The sequence below is a fragment of the Castanea sativa genome, chromosome 5 (genome assembly GCF_040712315.1).
Source record: "Castanea sativa cultivar Marrone di Chiusa Pesio chromosome 5, ASM4071231v1".
Taxonomy (NCBI): Eukaryota; Viridiplantae; Streptophyta; class Magnoliopsida; order Fagales; family Fagaceae; genus Castanea; species Castanea sativa.
In genome coordinates, this window is record NC_134017.1 from 44,846,789 (window position 1) to 44,866,878 (window position 20,090).

Consider the following 20,090-nt stretch of genomic DNA (forward strand, 5'->3'; position numbering starts at 1 on the left):
TTAACTAAATTGTCCCTTATTTGTGTTCTTAAAATAAATAAATTAAAAAAAAAAAAATTGTCTTTCACGAGAAACAGATAAACCTGTACAAATATCATGACATGACACGATTGGACTTTTTGCCTTTGAAATCTTAAATGAAAAAGAGCGGCGTGAGCCACGAAAGAAGTTTTAGTAAGAGATGGAGGAGGACGTGGGCTTCTGGTATTGGTTGCTTATGTTTAATTGTTTTAACCATCTCTTTCGAATATCGTGGCTTGGGCTTTGCGTGAACGGCAGCAACGTCTGCGTTCATGTCTTCTTTCTAGTTTATACTACTTGTGCACTCCGCCCACTACTTTTATATTAGTATCGTATTTTCTGCTTCTTTGAAACTATGAACAAAGAAAGACCAACAAAAGCCTATAGTTCATAAAGCAACAAGGAAAGAAGAAGAAGAAGAAGAATCAACCAAGCAAGCAACGAGATATGTGTTGCTGCTGCGGTGAGGATTGCGAATGCAGGCCTTTGGGCTTTCTGTTGGGCCTTCCCTTTGCTTTCCTCTCCCTCCTCGTCTCCCTTGTGGGTATCATAGTATGGATCGTCGGGTTAGGCTCACTCTTTAATTCTTTCTTTTGATTTTCTGTTTTATTCTAGAAATTGGAAATAAGAAATTTGAACTTTAGACGTTTTGGTAGGAAATCAAAGTGTCAATCTCTTAACTCTTTCGAATTCGTTAGAAGGTTTATGGCTTTTAATTTTTTTCTTAAACTAGAAATTTGAATGGTACCGTTGTGTTGTGTTTTGTGATGGGTGCAGGTTGGTGTTGACTTGCATATGCCCGTGCTGCTTGTGCGTGACAATAATAGTTGAGTTTGCATTGGCCTTGATTAAGGCTCCCATTCTGGTGATGAAGTGGTTCACATCCAAGATCCCTTGTTAGAATTTGTAGTAGTAGCTCTGATATGGATTCATTGTTTGATTCCCTTTGTGGCCATGTTTGCACTTTGGTCCTTGGATGTCATGTACTTGACATATAAAGGCTGTTTTAATTCTTTTAATCTTTTTGCCTGGTCCATCTTGATTACTATATAATTTCTCTCTATTCCTTTTCTATTATTTTTGTTCTTCTACAAATGAAATTAATGTATGTAGGTTTTTTTTTTTCCCCGGATTGTTGTTGTTCCTGTTTTGTTTTTTGTTTTTTTTTTCAGCGTTTCTTGTGATATATTAACATGTTGAATCTATCGTTTCTCCAAAAAAAAAAAAAAAAAAAACAACAACAACAACATGTTGAATGTACCGGTGTATAACCCAAAAGTTAGTTCAAATTCAAAAAAGAAGATAGTAAGGAAAGTAGGCTTTTGATTCATATTTAATTATTTATATGAACATCGATAAAATTAGTGAGTAATGTCTTTGGGAAGCATATTGATTGTAATTTCTGGACACTACATCCGGCTAATGTTACCTTCTATACAGAGCTTCAGAGACTTCAAATTGTGTGAACTAGCTGAATAGGAACATTATAGACTTCCATTGGGCATATTATCAACAAATATTGCTATTCTTTGAAATTTAGACGGGCCACACATGGTATTCAAGCTAATTAGCTAAGCAGTCTTGAAATTGACGCTAAAATTGTCTTGTTTTGCTGGTCAATTTTGGCCAACAGTTTTTAAAAAGTCCATTTTAGTTAGCATACGACGAAGGCCAGCTGTGATGGATTTTTTCTTGCCGTCTTCATTGTCATTAAATTGATCACTTACTTATTTTCGTTTTCTTCTTAAAAAATATAAATCCAAAAATAATCAAGTAGGGACTCCATATTTAAAACCCTCAATTTAAAGGGTAAACTGTTATCAATTGAGTAACCATTTTGAGGACTCATATTTTGACCCTTCGCCCTTGGATCATGGTTTTCACACCTGCCCAATCTGAAGACCCTGTCTCTTAGGATACAAATCATACAATAATCAGTATAACCCATTAAAAAAATCAAACAAAAAGTGAAAGCATTCATTACTCATAAATAAAAGGAGAAATCTGTAATAAATAATGGAAAACAAATACATTACTCATTCTGATATAATCGTACGGAAAGTAAACATGCAATGCAGTTTATCCTAAATGCATAGGCATTGTTAAAAGGGAGATGCTAACGAATGCCCTTAGGGTATTAGTTAACAATTCTTTTAAAGAAATTTTTTATGGGAAAATGAAATAAAACAATTAATGTTTTGACAACTTTTTTCATTTCCTATAAAAGTGGTGTTAAAACTTTCCTAAAATAAATGCATGTGAGGAAACAAAACCTAATCTCTATGTCATATTAATGGCATACCGGAAAGTTAATCAAACCCTCTTCTTCTTCTTCTTCTTCTTCTCTCTCTACTAAAAGAATTATCGAAATGAGTTTCAAATTCTCTCTCTACTAAAAGAATTATCGAAATGAGTTTCAAATGGAAGAAAAAAAATATGTTGATAAATGAATTCAATGCAACAAAAAAACTAAGTAAACATGCTAGAATTTTTTGAGATGATGCATGAGCAAAGGCATTTCATGCAAGACACTTCATGATCATTAAAGATGCACATTTCATTATCTTCATATAAGCACTGATCTACACATGTGAAACATTGCCATACCATAAACCCTAATATAAGATTATTAGGATGTCAAAAATGCACTCTACATGACTTGATATAACACTTGGTAATGCTATATAATTAGATGCATATTGTTATGGTTCATGACATATTAAAATGCATAGTAAGAATTATGTTTGTTTGTATGAATGATGTGATATGACCATTGGACACCACAACTTAGAAGACCAAATTCACAAGGCAAGGTCAGTGTCTAATCCCTTCCTACCTAGTAACATAACCCCTGAACTTCAATCAAGGGTTCTTAGACTAGTTATTTGTCCATGTAATTTTCATCTTTATAGAACACAATTTGGATCTAAAGCCAAACAACTTTATCTTAGAATGTTTCTAGAACCAAAACCAGGTAATATTCTAGTTAGATAAGCAAATATGTACATTTTATACTATCAATAATGTTTCTTTCATTTTCACTTTTCATATTTTTCTAATTTAAATAAAATAAGTGGCAACTGTATTTAAAATATCCTCAATTTAGTGGGAAAGTATAAATGGTCTAACTATCATTATGAGATGTCATGGCCCAAATCCATAGAACATCCACAATTGGAAATAATCTCCAAATATTATAAAATCTAAGGCGAAATAAAGATAACTAAAATCCTCTAAGACTCCAATCATCCCAAGCTCTACTATGCACCTTAGGAAGCAATCCAAAGATTATGTTTCCCAACTAAACCTTAATCAGAAAATTGTAATTGATGGGGTGAGACACACCTCTCGTAAGCAATTATACACAATACACAACAAAAAAATAGAGTTTAGCAAAATACAAGTATTTTTTTTTATGAAAAAGCACGAGTATGTTGAATTCATAAATCCACTAAATGATATCAAACATAGTTTTCCAAAACATATAATGAACCACTTAATACGTATGTAATTAAATCTCAAAATCATTCAAAAATACATACAAATAATTGATTACAGCACAATGTCTTTTTTATGTGTATCGTACACATATATGATATTTGTGTCATATACACACATACACATATTCTCACATACAATCATGTGAGCAGATACCAACATCTAACCTTTGTTGGTGAGGGTTCAACACTTATCTTACATACAACCCTATGAGTGAGCTTACATACCATCTGATCAATTTTAAAAATATTTAATTAGTCAAATATTACAAAAGCAAAGTTTATACAAAAATAGAATAATTTACTTAATAGTAAGAATTATCTCAAATACAGAGGCATATTGAAGATCACAATATCGAATTGAACATAAACCGGGGGATTCTTGACTCTCTTAGGGAATGAATAGGAATTGAGGACATTATATAAATATTTTACAATTCTTGAGTAAGTCTGAAAACTCAATTTACAAAAAAGAAACGTTTAAATACCATTTGGAAAGTCGGAATACAAATTTGAAATCAGATGGTTTTAAAAAAATTTAAAGAACAATAATCTTTTTAGAAAACTTGATAAGCCAAAAACGTATTGATCCCTTGTGATGGATTAATTGATTAATTAGCCAAGTTTAATTAATTAATCAAATTAACATACAAAATACGTGGCAGCACAAAAAATCACTAAATAACTAAATATACAACGGAAATTAAATGTCACAATGATTTGTTTACAAATGGGGAAAACCTACAAGGAAAAAACCCCACCGGTTGATTTTAAGGTCACCACTCTCGAGAATCTACTATTATCAAAACAAGCTGTTACAAGTAAAGGAATCCCAGTACCTTATACCAACCTACAGTTGAACCTTTACCCTAATACCTAATTAGACTTGTTCAGTAGTGACAATCTCTCCTTGTATTGCACGGCTCCCAATACGTGACTAACCAAAAGATGCGCGGATCATAGTATGCGACTTGATCACCAACTTGAGAAGGATGTTGGCTACAAAGTTCTTCAGTTCATCACACAAGAAAGATCATGAAGTTACTTGGTCACAAAACCCTACGATGTACAAAACACAGCAGCTTCTTGAAGATGAACTAGGGCAACTAGGTTTTCGGTCACACTTTTCTTCACACTTGTGCAATTGTGCTCTTATGCAACTATGCAACCTGTGATGGCCCTTAAAATAATCCTTATATATGTTTAGGGTTGTGAGAAAAGAAAGCCTAAACACGTACTTACGGATTGGATGAAAGACAGCTTTGAAAAATTGAGTTTCATAAATCTCGATAGATAGCCATCTATCAAGATAGCTGTCGAGCCACAGGCTTCAGCAGCTTTTTAAATCTCAATAGATACTAGCTGTCGAGCTAGCTGTCGAGATTTAAAATCCATCACTTCCTTACTTGATTCTTGGACAGACTTGCATGGTTTTAACACTTGAACTTGAAATCTTGCTCCTTGAAGTATAAAACACATCCTAGATCTACCCAATTACAAGTAAAGTGTGTTTTGTCAAAGGATTAGCCAATACATAAAATGTTGACATATGTTTTTAACATCAAATCACATATGTCCTAACAATCTCCCCCTTTGGCAATCCATGACAAAACCACAACAAACAAATGAACAAATAAGAGAAGTCATAAATCACTTAACTCATATTCACTTGTTAAGTATAATAAAATCTATCCTAACACAAACTCTTGAAAAATTTTGCAAGAAGAGAGTTCATGGCAAGTAGACTTTGACAACCTGTATTTCTGAAACACTTTAATCAAAACTCATCAAGGTATCTTAGTGTGAAACAGAAATAAAAGATTGCATACAAAATATAAGAAGCATGTGTATAAAAAGAGAAAAGAAACAACACATGTAAAGATAGGTGAAAGAACTGTAATAACAACCTCAAATGTATATATATCAACAAGTACAAGGTTTGCTATCACAATATGATCACAAGATCTAAGGTACATGAACAATGTATCTAAAATAGAAAGAAAAAAAAAAAGATAAATAAAGTCCTCACTACATTCCTCAAAATATGAATATGAACACTCCCCCTATCTCCTAAACTAACCCTCCCCCTATGAGTATGACTACTCTCATCCCAAAACTACTCCTTCTTTTTGTCACGAGTGACAAAGGGGTAAGTATATCAAGTAGACATCTCATCATTACTAGATGAACCAGCATCATCACCCTCATCAACCTCAGCACTGTTGGAGCCGTTGTCACTCTCATCCTCAGACACCGGTGGAGATGGAGAAGAAGCAACCGTGAAACCACCCATGACAGCCTGTCGTCGTGCAATATGACCAACACGGGTGTTCACCTGTGAGCATCCATGCGCACAAGCTGTGTCATAATGGCTTCAAGTGTCACACCACCCGCTGAAGATGAAGGAGCGAAGGTGGATGGAGCGGTAGAAGCTGGAGGAGAGGTCGTCTCGCTCCGAGTCTACCTCGAGCGAAGCTATGCAAAGCTCCGCTTAACGGTAGAGGCATTAATGGCACACGTGTACGTGAAGTGGGGAAACTCAGGATAGGAGACAGAAAAATGGAGAAGGAGCCACGTGATAGCTGAAGGGAAGATGAGCTTATCACGGGTCACCGTATCCTTATATACATCTATGAGTGACCAAATGAAATGAGAGGGAAAGTCTACGATAAGATGCTCAATAAGAGATAACAAAAATAGAGCACGGCGCTTTGTAATGGAGTTATAATGAAAGAGAGGATGCAAAACAAAGGTCATAACCATGTTAATGAACCTAAGACCTTTAGCAAAGGCTGAACAAAGAGTAAACTGATAATCACCCCAATCAGAGGGACGCTCACAAAAAGAGGACATAAGCTCATCTTAGACACAGTCTTAAGACGATCACAACCAGGATAGTCAGGATGCTCTACCCTAGGGACATGTAGTACCTCGGATACAATACCCGGAGTAACTACCATGCGTATACCCCGAACGCGAGTGACAAACAGGGGTATAGAATAATCAAATCCGTGCATATTGGAGTAGAACTCATGTATGATCACAAAAGGGCACGTGACCAAGACACCACATAATGACTCACAACCCTTACTGTGAATGACAGTGGGTAGGTCAGTGTCAGAAAAATCTGACAGAATGACTTGGCGTTCCGAATGAATGCCTCGTCGTGAAAAGTTCTCAAAGAAGTTTGATTTGGTCTTCTCATCACGGAACCGTACGTGAAATGGAGTGGGGTCAGAAGGAAAGGAAGAAGACGATGCCCCGGAACGAAGAGGGTTCCGAGATGGAATGGATTTACGTTTAGGTGTCATGACGCAACTAACGTAAGAGAGAGAGAGAGAGAGAGAGAGAGAGAGAGAGAGAGAGAGAGGGAGACAATCAAAAAAGTACCAACAACAAATATATCAAGATATATAGAATTGAAGGTACGTATGCATGTGAATGCATGAACATGTGACATGCAGATATAAATTCATCATGGGCTCAACTAATCCAAACCTACCAGCACACAACATAGCAACAAAGTAAACACACATCTAAAATACATGAAACACTGTTATAATGCATATATGATGCAATGTATGATGATTTAAAAACCATTTAAATAGGACTCATCCCAAAATTTTACAAAAACTTCATTGATTTTGAAAAATCTCAAAGCTTTCCAAAAATCCCAAAAGTTAGGTTAAACATACAAAATGCATGATGAAGAGAGGGATTAAAGACCTTACCAGTGAAGAAAAGCAAGATTAAGGTCGAAGAAAGCTTGGGAATGAAGTTTGGAGGGAGTGAGAGGTGTTTGGGAGGTGAAAAGACCCAAATCAGTCAAGAGAGATTGAGGAGAATGGATCTGAAATCGCAAGAATCCTATTTATAGGAACCTCATAAACCTCGATCGATCGAGAACTATCGAGTAGCTATCAAGGTTTAAAACGCGTGTTTTAGCTATCGAGAAGCTATCGATGAGATAGAAAGTTTCTTGATGGATTGAGGAACTATCGAGAAGCTATCGAGATTGCGATAAAAAGAAGTTGAAGAGTCTCGATAGATAGCCTAACTGTCGAGAGCTATCGAGATTGCTTTTAAAAATAGTTTTTCAAGGAAGAGAAAAACACAAATATGAATGCAATCAAGCATGCTACTCAACGAAAGATCCAATCAACATTTTAAGCTCTCAAAATCATCTCTCAACCAAGAAAAATGTCATGCATTTAGATCCAAACACACACACACACACACTAAACGCGTGTTTTAGCTATCGATGAGATAGAAAGTTTCTTGATGGATCGAGGAACTATCGAGAAGCTATCGAGATTGCGATAAAAAGAAGCTGAAGAGTCTCGATAGATAGCCTAACTGTCGAGAGCTATCGAGAAGCTATCGAGATTGCTTTTAAAAACAGTTTTTCAAGGAAGAGAAACACACAAATATAAATGCAATCAAGCATGCTCCTCAACCAAAGATCCAATCAACATTTTAAGCTCTCAAAATCATCTCTCAACCAAGAAAAATGTCATGCATTTAGATCCAAACACACACACACACTAAACAAGTCTAACCAATTTTATATTTCAAAAACAAGTTAAGACAATTTAGTGAGCATACATCAACACAAGTAAACCTTGTGATGGCCAAATCACATTGTACTTGCACATGTATCAAAAGTAGCAAAGAATATTGCATGTTGTGTGTGAAAACATCGCAAGATTCTATAAGTGTCTACATGTTATGACGATTTTAGGTATGAGAACTCACACACAATCAAAACTGTTTGATGGGGACTATTACCTTCGAGGTACAACCTATAACTCCTACATCTCCTAAAATACATGCTTGCAATCCAGTTTTAAAGTATTATGATCTTTTTGCTTTTATTCTTCTTTGCATATTTTTATTATTATTAAGCACACCATGCATGGGCATATAAGAGAGAAAAAAGAATTACCCAATTATGTTAAGTTTTTTGACATTACACTTTTGCTATGTTGAAGCATACTGATGTCATTTCATGATTGGCGGGCAACAGTGGTGAGATTGCTATTTATGCCTTTCTCCTAAGATTTTCTAGTTCTTCCCGTCAAAAAGAGTAATACGAGTATTAAGTACAAAAGATCACTTAACCTTACTCATCATAAACACAAGTCACAAAGCTCACTTGCTTAGTTGTGCATAGAGATGCTCATTATTTTCTAGCGAATCTTAGGTTTTTCCTTAGGATTTTCTATGTATGTTTGAAAATATACCATATAAGGCTTTATATAGTGGAAAAAATGGGGTTTGGAACAGCTCTTAGACGATGTGAGATTCATTCCAAGCCTTGGCCATTATTGCAGAAAACTTGCATTTTTTATGGCTCTAAAACCCTAGCTACATACGCAGGAGTATGCTTACATACGCATGCATTGGCCCACATACGTGGGCTGAGGGCCACTTTGGTCACTTTATTTCCAAAATTAGATTTTTCTCATTTAAAAGGTTATATTTTTTATTTTAACAATTCTCAAGTCAATTTGATATCTAATTGAGCTCTAAACTGGCCTAAGGCCTCAGAGCTCGAGCATCACTGGGGAATGGGGGCCCGAGTTGTAAGGGGTACAAAATGCGGTGTCTACATGCATGCTTCTTTGATTCCAATCCAAATCTCTTAACTAGATTTTTGGCATACTTCTCTTAAGATGTGAAATCCCATCCTTTCGTTGTTTCACTTGAAGACCAAGGAAATAGTTTAGCTCCCCTACCATGATCATTTCAAATTCTTCCTTCATTTATTCCGAAAATTCTTAAGTGATTGCATCAATTGATGAACCAAACACTATGTCATCAACATATACTTGAGCTACAAGAAGGGATATCTTATCTCGTTTCACAAAGAGAGTCTAATAAGCATGAACTCTTTTGAAACCATGATCCAAAAGATATGTCGTTAAATGATCATACCATGCCCTTGGCGCTTGCTTCAACCCATATGGCGCCTTCTTCAATCGGAGAACATGGTTCGAAAAATGAGGATCTTGAAATCCTTTTGGTTGTTCCACAAACACTTCTTCTTGGAGAAGTCCATTTAAAAACATGTTTTTCACATCCATTTGGTAAAGTTTAAAATACATGATACAAGCTATGGATAGAAGAATGCAAATGGACTTAAATCTTGCTACCGGAGCAAAGGACTCATCAAAATCTACACCTTCAACTTGAGTATATCTTTGAGCAACTAAACAAGATTTATTTCTCACAATTTCACCATCCTTATCGGTCTTGTTCTTGAAGATCCATTTGGTGCCAATCACATGAATGTCCTTTGGTCTTGGGACCAATTCCCATACATCGCTCCTCACAAATTGAAGTAGTTCTTGGTGCATAGAATCTACCCAATCTTCATTTTGCAAAGCTTCTTCCATAGGTTCAAATTGAGCAAGATAACAATGATAATTTTCATGATTTACACTATAACTAGGTCCTCTTCTCAAATGAAAACCCTTATCCAAATCCCCAATTATATTGCTTTTGGGATGATTTCAACTCACTCTTGATGATGGTTTCTTTAACGTTGAAGGCTCATCATCACGGGATAGTGGAGATTGCACTTCCGGTGGAGGGAGCTGACTTGATGGCACTTAAGATGACCTTGTTTCTCTTCTTGATGAGATAGGAGTAGTTTCCTTTTCTGGTGCTTGCTTTTCAACATCAATATCTTGAGACGAATTACCATCATCATCATTCTTCTTAAGGTTTGTAGCATCTCCACTTTCTTCAATAATATTTTCCGGAATAGCATCATCTATGACCACATTGATTGACTCCATAACCGTCTTGGTTATTTTGTTGTAAACTCTATACACTCGGCTATTCACGGAGTACCCAAGAAAAATTTCTTCATCACTCTTGGAATCAAACTTTCCAAGATTTTCTCTATCATTGAGAATGAGACATTTGCTACCAAATACCCAGATGTATTTCACTTTAGGCTTCTTTTCATTACATATTTCATAAGATGTTTTCTTAGTACCCGCTCGAAATAATATTCGATTCCTAATATGACATGATGTGTTCACGACTTTGCTCCAAAACTTTTGAGGGATAGCCTTGTTGAGAAGCATTAGCCTTGTCATTTCTTGTATAACGCGTTTCTTCATTTCAATAACCCCATTTTGCTAAGGTATCTTTGGAGTTGAAAATTCCTTCTTTATCCTATTTTCATTGCAAAAGGTTTCAAACTTCGCATTCTCGAATTCCTTCCCATAATCACTTCTTTTATTTACAATGGGAACTCCCTTTTTCATCTCGAAGCCTCTTACAAAATTTCTCCATCTTCTCACATGCTTTCGATTTTTCTCTAAGAAATTCCACCCAAGAATATCTTGAGAAATCATTAACTACAACCATGATGTACCTCTTGCCACCCAAGCTTTCAATCCTTGTAGGACCCATTAGATCAACATGGAGTAACTCCAAAGATCGAAATGTAGCATTGACATTCACCTTAGGATGACTTGATTTGGTTTGTTTTCCCATTTGACATGGTCCATAAACGGTCTTCTCAACTTTTCCGAACTTTGGTAAACCAACCACCGCTTCAAGTTTAGAGACTTTTGCCACTTGCTTGTAGTTTGCATGACCAAATCGTTGAAGCCATAGCTCCAACAATTTGACTCGAGCACTTCGACATGACACATTTGGTTTGGGAACCACACCATAACAATTGTTGGTAGTTCTAAGTCCCTTCAACACTTGAACCCCATCTTCACTAAGAATGACACACCCTTTCTTTGAGAACTGAACCAGAAAATCCTAGTCACAAATTTGAGTGATTCTAAGCAAGTTTGCCTCTAGACCCTTAATATACAACACATCGGTCAACAATGGTGGTCCCGAAATTTCAATCGTTCCTTTTCCAAGAACTTGAGAATGACTACCATCTCCAAACGTGACAAACCAATCTTCCTTTTCTTTAAGACTCTTGAAGAGAGATTTATCACATGTCAAATGCCTTGAGCATCCACTGTCACAATACCTCAAATAGAGTTGAAAAATTTCAATGCAGTATGAACAAAAAGGCAAGCATGAGATAAGCATTCTTGATTTTCAAAACAAGATTCATATTCTGTTTTATTGTGAGCGGATGAGTGAAGTTTTCTTTTCAAACTAGCAAGCTTATCACACAAGTGTCTATTCCTTCTCTTATATTTTTCAATCAAAGAATTAGACTCACACAAACTATTATGAAGCATATGATTCCTATGCTCTAGACATTTTAGCATGTGTAAGAAGATTCTAGCATGTTTCTTTGATTGTAGTAACTCTGTGAGCTCATTACTAGGGCAATCTCCAAAAATGCTCATATAGTCATTATCACAAACACATGAGCCACAATTCATGCAAGCTTTTTCCATTGCCATTTCCATAGCAAGGAGGGGCCTAGGATCACACGAGGATAACGAAATCCAAAAAGTCTACCTACTCTGATACCAATTGACAGCTCAAATAATGTGAAACACTATTGTTGGGAAATTTAGACCCCAGGCGATAGAATTAACAAGTTTTAAATCTAAGTTGTTAATTAGATTTATTATGAATAAACCTTGTTAAAACAAACAAACATCAATATCATGTTAATATTATGCACAACGAAAAATTAAATAAGACAAGATATGATGACTTAGGAAAACCAATGAAACAAACTAGTTTCACAGTAAAAAAACCTGGGGGGAAACCTTCTTAAAAAGCAATCCACTATAATAAAGAGAAGTTTCAGATATAGTACAAATCTTTATCCCTAGACTCTACAATCCTCGTAGATAAATTTACAATAGAAACCTTCTACCACTTTAGAACCTTTCTACCACTTTAGAACCTTTGAACTTTTCAATATATGAACGCCACCATTTTGATGCATGGCTTCCAGTACGTGACTAACTCCTTTGCATGAATCTCATTACGTGACTCACTCCTTTGCATGAATCTCAGTACGTGATTCACTCACCAACTTGAGAAAGAAGAATGTTGGTTACAAAGTTCTTCATTTCATCAACAATGAAGATCAAGAAGCACTTGGTTACAAAACCTTAACGCGCAAAGACGCAGTAGCTTCTTTCAGAGAGAATAATCACTCAGTCACTTTTTGCATATGTTCTCTATGTATTCTCATATGTGACGGCCTTTAAAATAAGCCTTATATATGTCTAGGGTTGTGAGAAATGAAACCCTACACATACATGTTAGCATGAGACAAAAATCAGATTTGAAAATTCTAATTTCGTAATTCTCGATAGATAGTATCTGTCAAGCAGCTGTCGAGAGCTGTCGAGACTCATTAAATCTCAATAGATAACTATCTGTCGAGAGCCATCGGGAATCTGTCCAGTTTTAATGAACAACCCTTCTTCACTTGTTTCTTGGTAAAATCTTCATAGCTTTAATACTTAACTTAAACAACATGTTTCTTAAAGTATTAAATACATTCTAGATCTACCCAATTACAAGTAAAGTGCATTTTGTCAAAGGATTAGCCAATTACATAAAATATGTCCTTAACAACTATAGCCAATTTATACCCCCAAATTTTAATTACAGCTTGATTACTTTTACTTTAACTTAACTAAGTGCGGAATAAGAGTAAATGAGTCGTAATAAAACTAGAACACTACTCTAAGACATAAGCAAGTACAATAACCAATAAATGTAAAGCTTAAAGAGTAGGGAAGAGATATGCAAACACAAGATAACACCTAGACGTGTTATTGAAGAGGAAACCGAAGTACTCAACGAAAAACTCTCAATGGCCCTCTAAGCTGAAATCAATCTACTAGTGAATAAAATTGGAGTACATGAATAACGAAGAGATTCTCTAAGCCTAATCTATCCAATGTACTTGAACCTTTCAAATTCCTACTACCAACGAGCTTCACGGAGCCATATCTTCACTAGTTGTCTATATCCCGCAATTAGCTCCAAATTGCATCCGCCACTCAATGACTTCTTCCAATACTTCCCATATGCACCAAAACTTCTCTCAACACTCAGATTGGGTAAGGTAAGTGTTTGGGTTAAGAACCTCTTAAGAATGTGTGAAGAGGTAGGAGTAAAGGAAAACTTTAGAGAAGTAGTGTAGATGATTATGGGTATACAATTTCTAACTCTCAAGTGTTTGGCTAGGGTTTTCTCTCTCAAAAGTTTCTTGGAAAACTCCTTACAATTTCGTGGGTAACGAGGACTTATATTGTATTGGTAAAGGTATGTGAAAAGGCACACTCAAAATCATCCAAGTAGAGAGTTTCACGAATCACTTGCGACTTGGCCTGAGTCGCAAAGTGACTCATGAAATCCAGCCTGGCAAAGACTCTTCAAATTCAGGCATATGCTTCTTACATGGCCTTTGCAGGTTGCCAGTTGTGAACTAGTCGTGAATTCTTCATTCTTAAAGAATCTTCATCAATCTCTCACACACAGCCCTTACATTAATTCTCACAAAAATACAGGGAAATGATTAAACAAAATTACAATCATATTTGACACGGAATTAAAGCCAACATAAAAACATAATTGTAAATCACAACTTTACATATATATATATATATATATATATATATATATATTCTTTTGTAAGTACATAATTTTCTTAAGGAGAATTATTCAATAAACAATAATATATATATATTTTTTTGTGTATGGTAATTCAATAGTTAATATGGTATAATTATAGTTTCAAAAACCGGTACAATTAAAGAACTGAAAAAGCTCTGGTTCTCGGTTTTTGAATAACTATTGAGGTTTTTGTCGAAGCGAATTGGTGCCTGATTCCTAGTTGAATCGGCTAGTCTAGTCTGATTTTTCAAACCATAGGTATAATATGCTAATATAGGATATTGCAGGTTTTTATTATAAAAACAATAAGAGAGAGGCATATGGGGGATTCAAATCTCAATTATTTATAAATGAGAGAAAGTAACTGAATTGCAATAGCTCTTGGCATAAATACTTGATTTTATTATTATTATTATTTTTTTTTGAGAATGAGTACATTAATAAAAAAAGAGTACCGTAAAATGATCCTTGAAAGTAAATATGACACGAAACTTACACCAACATGTTGATTTAAAAAAAGAATAAAGAACACGTCAGAAGCACAAAAATATGGGGTGAAGATTTGAGTTTAAACCCCCGATACATATGACAAAGAGTTTAGAGTTAGGCAAGTTCAAATCACAAGGGATTGATATTCATGAAATCTTGAGTTCAAAACCTCTTGTCAGCATTTTGGGGCTACTTTCAAGGAATTTGTCAATGTAATAACTTGGTGTGTGTGGGATTAAGGGACTGTATACACTCAAGGAAATAATCAAATATTCGAAGAGATTTGAATATTCTTGTTGGTAAATAAGAAGAAAAAGAAAAAAAAGAAAAAAGAAGAAGATCTAGGAGAGCTTCTTTAATAAATAATTTTTTTTTTTCATATCAGCTTTTATGCATGTTTCGTTTACTTATCATTTACGTCCATAATATTGCTGCTATTAGAATTCAATTGTGGATTATCATTTTTTTTTCTTTTTTGTCTTTGAACAATGAGAAAAATTATCCTTATCAACTAGGAAGCTAGGAAGTCTCTGAATAGGAGTTGATAAACGCTGTGCATATCATTATCTGTTACTTATGTTGATCAAGTTTTTCTTTCAGTTTGGAGCATGCAAGTCTCTTTCAATTTGGAGTATATGTAATCCCATAATAAAAAAATGTAGCATGTAAGTTTATAAATGACTGAACACTTTGCACAATAATATCAATGAAAAAAAATTATAATAGACGTTTGTCATTTGGGAGTTCTAGTTTTTCCTCAAATTAATACTAAACACTTTGCTTTGACTAAAAAAGTTATAGGACCTAACTTTCTCTTCTTCTTCTTCTTTTTTTGTGATGAAATTTTTGTTTATTTACGGAAGCACGTAACTTTCTAAATTAATAAGTTTATTGATGGTAAATTATAATGTCCTATACTATATGAACATATTTTTTCTAAATATAAAACAAATGAAAACCATATAATTGAAACATTATAACCTAGGTTGCACAAAATACACAACTACTAATAAAAACCATCCATTTTGGAACATTCCTGGTATATTATTCCTGGCTCTTCAGTACTGCTTGCTGTTTTCTTTTTCATTTTTTTTTCATTGGTCAGTGCTTCCTACTCTTAGAATGCGTTTGGATAGGAGGCTGCGTCCACGTCTGGGCAATTTTTTTTTTTTTTTTTTTTTTCCACGCGCATGTGTCACTGTTCATTGGCCATGAATAGTGATTTTAGGCCAATAAACAGTACTTTTTGGGATGAACAGTAATTTTTACACATTAAAAAATTATTTTTGTACAGTATTTTCAGTTTTCAGTTTTCAGTTTTCAGGCCAATGAACACGTTAATGTTCAACGAACTATTAATTGCGGACCCACTTTCAGTCAGACCTTGGAAATGTCAAGTCTTCAATCTTGGTTCAGCACTTCAGCCGCCAATAGGAAATCAAGGGACTCACTCAGCCCAAACATGAGGCAAGCGCGACCGAAACCCCCAATAGTCTCGCTCTATTACCAATTCATACGACCCCACGTGTATTCTCCTGTAAGCCATCACGTAAGCCCCCACGAATAAGACAATCACTTTAATTAATAAAGTAATTTATATAATAAAAAAAACACAAGTACTACTAAAACCAGACATTCGACGTCTGGTTTTCCAATCTAACGTTGTGCTGTATTTAATTAATTAAGTCCTACTATATTATATTGCCAACAGTCCAGATTCAAATACCTTCAGTCCAGATTCAAATACCTTTTAAGTTGTAACTCAATTGTTTTTTTTCGCTGAGACCTTTTAACTCAATTGATATGCTTTCAACATTGAGGATTTTGTTTCTCAAAAAAAAAAAAAAAACATTGAGGATGTAAATTAAAATCAGTTCACAGTGTAAATCTTTTCCCTTTTTCTCACATCTGTTAAAGTATCAAGCTATAAATATAAGAATGAGTAACAACTAAACAATTCAATAAATATAAAATTTGTTGTGAATTCCTACTTATAGCATTGAATTGTATAAAGGAAAAAAAAATTAAAAGGCACAAATTATTTTACAAATTACTGATGTGATGAATGGTTATTAATAATAAAAAGAAGATGTTAGTAATGAGCCCAAACAAAAATCAATCAAATATTGGTAAAAATATTGTAAAATTAATTTATGCATTGCTAAAAAAAATCTATATTAAACTATGATTTTTTTTTTGGATGAACTATGAAACTATGATTTGGCTCCTCTAGATCCCCAAAATGGTCCAAGATTCCCAATCTCTTTTAGCTTTACTACCCACTGCCACCACAATGCAAACATCCCTTTACATAAATGATTAATAATTAAACTCAAACTAAACCCAAAACCATAACAATGGCATCAAAAACCATAGCCATAGCCCATAAATTAACTCGAGTCCACATCTTCTGTATCGTTTTTTCTGCTTCACTTTATGATCCACAAATAAAAACTTGTCATGCGTCCACCAATTTAATTAGATTTTAACTTTATGTTTTTTTTTTTCATATACCCAGAAAAATAAAAATAAAAACCCAAAACGTCCCCTACTACCACTAATCCTCCACCACCACCACAAACAACCTTTGCCAGCATCAACTACACTACTAATCACCGCCATCCACGACCACCAGGCCCACACAAACCACACCACCTAATTCAACAAACCCAAACATTTCTCTTAACTCTTTTTTAAATCCTCTCTTCTATGACTCACTGTTTCCTCCAGATTTACATCTTTATGACCCATACCAAGCCAAAAATAATTCACTAATTTGGATTGAAAGTCAGAAACCACGCTTACGGTGGTAATTTAAAAGGTAAGAATAAAAAAAGAAAAATAGTCAGTGCCATAAAAATTGAAGAGGAAGCAAAAGAAACGTAAAGATTGAAGAGAACTATTTGATTTGAGCCTTTGGTCTCCTTCATCATGGGTGGCTGCTGATGTCATCAACGATCCATTCATAGTGGCACCGGCGAAGGTTGCTGGCAGTGGCTGGCGAGGGTGGAGGTGGAGGACTGGTGGTGGTGGTTGGGATTGTTTGAGTTTTTATTTATTTATTTATTTTAGGAAACTAAATAAGAAAAGGTTGAAAATTATATTTGAACTTAATAGGAGTGCATGTGGCAAATTTTTATTGGTAGAGTATAAAGTGGAGTAAGAAAAATAGGACAGAACATTTGGACTCAAATTAACTCATTTGCAAAAACCAAAACCTTCCCTTTTTTGCTTTCCATGTTCACCCCAACCAATCACACATTTCTTCTCTTCACTGTCTCATGCCTATAGTTTTCCAAAACCAACTAGTCTTTCTTCTCTAAAACACCATTTTTGACAACCTTATATAAACACTAAAAACATACCTCTTTACCTTGAAACAAAACTCAATATTACCATAACAAAAAAACATTTTCATTCTCATGGATACTTCTAATAACATAGGCTTAATAATTCTAGCTCCAGTCCACCTAGCTTTGCTCAAGTGGGACACTGGGTCGACACTTGGCTCAGTGTGAGAGACGTGTTCTCTGTGCCCGGTGACTTCAACCTCACACTTCTTGATCACCTTATAGTCAAGCCAAACCTCAACCTTGTTGGCTGCTGTAATGAGCTCAACGCTGGCTATGCTGCCGATGGCTACGTGCGCGCCAAGGGCTTTGGTGCGTGCGTAGTTACCTTCACCGTTGGTGGGCTTAGTGTCCTCAATGCTATTGCTGGAACTTAGAGTAACCGCATCAGGTCATGCAAACTTTCCATCTATTTTGTACCAAAAAAAAAACTACTTTTTCCTATTTTACACACTCGTTTTTATAAAACACCCACATTAGTCTATTTATTCTATACATCTATTCAATAAAATATTCATTCTTTTATAATTTTTTTATTATTTCCTCACTCAATATTCATCTCTCTCACAAACACAAACACGCACCAAAAGAGAGAGAGAAAGAGAGTACCTGAAAAGAAAGAAGAAAAATGAGAAGGAAACACAAACACGTAAGAAGAAAAAGAAAAGAAGAAAGATACAAGCACAAACATGCACCAAGATTTATTTAATAAGTTATTTTATTTTATTTTTGTTTTGATTTGATTTTTTGGTTTATCTTAAAAGAAAGAAGAAAATGTAATACATACAAACACAAACACAAACATGCCAACATAAAATGAGAAGGGGTATTAATTTAGTGTTTGTTTCTTAATAAAGTTCAAGAAAAATTAAAATAGTTGCTATAAATTATTTTTTCAATCTTTAAAATTGAACAAGTTTTTTTTTTTTTTAGTTTAATTTTTTTTAAAATGAATTTTATTTTTTATTAATTAAAATGGTTTTTAAAGCCAAATAATTTTTTTAAAATATTATTTTATTAGTCACATCAGCATTTAACATGTCACCTATGTACTTCATTTGTCACGTAGAATTTTTCTGTTAGTGACTTGACGATGGAGACTAAAATGAAAATAATTTTCTATTTTCTCAAATAATAATAAGTGCAACATCAATTTAAAAAAAATAAAATAAAGCCCAAAATATAGAGCAAAAGTATGGTCATTTTGGAACATTCCTAGTACGTTATTCCTGGCTCTTCTTTTTTTTCCTGGTATATCATTCCTGTCTCTTCAGTACTGCTTGTTATTTTCTTTTTCATTTGTTTTTTGGAGAGTATTCTTTTTTCATTTTTTCATTGGTCAGTGCTTCCTGTTTTTAATGTTCAACGAACTAAAAATTGCGGACCAACTTTCAGTCAGACCTTAGAAGTTGGGAATGTCAAGTCTTGCACGCTTCAGCCCTTCGTTCAGTTCCCATTGGGCACCTGGAAATCAAGGCCAGGCAACAAATGTACGTGACCGAAACCCCCAATAGTCTCGCCCAATTTTTTCATACCTCCCCCACGTGTATACTCCAGCAAGGCATCACGTTAAGTCCCTCGAATAAGACAATCACTTTAATTAATAAACAAATCTATATAAAAAAAAAACCCACAAATACTGCGAAAACCAGACATTCCACATCTTGTTTTCCAATCTAACATTGTGCTGTATTTAATTAATCAAGTCCTACTATCCTATCTTGCCAACAGTCCAGATTCAAATCCCTTTTATCTCTATTTTTTTTTTTTCGCCGAGACCTTCTTTTACTCAATTGACATGCTTTCAACGTTTAGGATTTAAATTAAAATCAGTTCACAGTGTACATTTTTTCCCTTTTTTTCACATCTGCTCCAGCCATAAATAGTGACTAATTAAGTGGTATAAATAGTGAGCTTAAATAAGAACGAATAACTGTTAAACAATTTAACAAGTATGAAATTTGTTGTTAAAAATATTGTTTTATAGTATTAAGCTTTGAAATCCTATTTCCTACTTATAGCATTGAATTATAAAAGAAAAAAAAATATTGAAGGCACAAATTATTTTACAATCTACTAATATGATGAATAACTATTGATAATAAAATATCACGTTAGTGACAAAAATTAATCAACTGTAGTTTTGCTAAAA

At 34.5% G+C, this 20,090-nt stretch overlaps 1 protein-coding gene across 1 annotated transcript; it reads left to right on the top strand.

Annotated features, from left to right (window-relative positions):
- Positions 1–350: 350 nt before the first annotated feature.
- LOC142636851 (signaling peptide TAXIMIN 1-like) lies at positions 351–1,149 on the top strand. The gene is made up of 2 exons (XM_075811144.1): positions 351–587; positions 799–1,149. Exons 1-2 carry the CDS (start codon positions 469–471, stop codon positions 920–922), a joined length of 243 nt encoding a protein of 80 aa, XP_075667259.1. The 5' UTR covers positions 351–468; the 3' UTR covers positions 923–1,149.
- Positions 1,150–20,090: the final 18,941 nt, after the last annotated feature.

Excerpts from the sequence above, each read along its gene's own strand:
- LOC142636851 (XM_075811144.1), top strand. The coding sequence starts at position 469 with ATGTGTTGCTGCTGCGGTGAGGATTGCGAATGCAGGCCTTTGGGCTTT. Across the intron at positions 588-798 it reads ATCATAGTATGGATCGTCGG|GTTGGTGTTGACTTGCATAT; the intron begins GTTAGGCTCACT and ends TGATGGGTGCAG.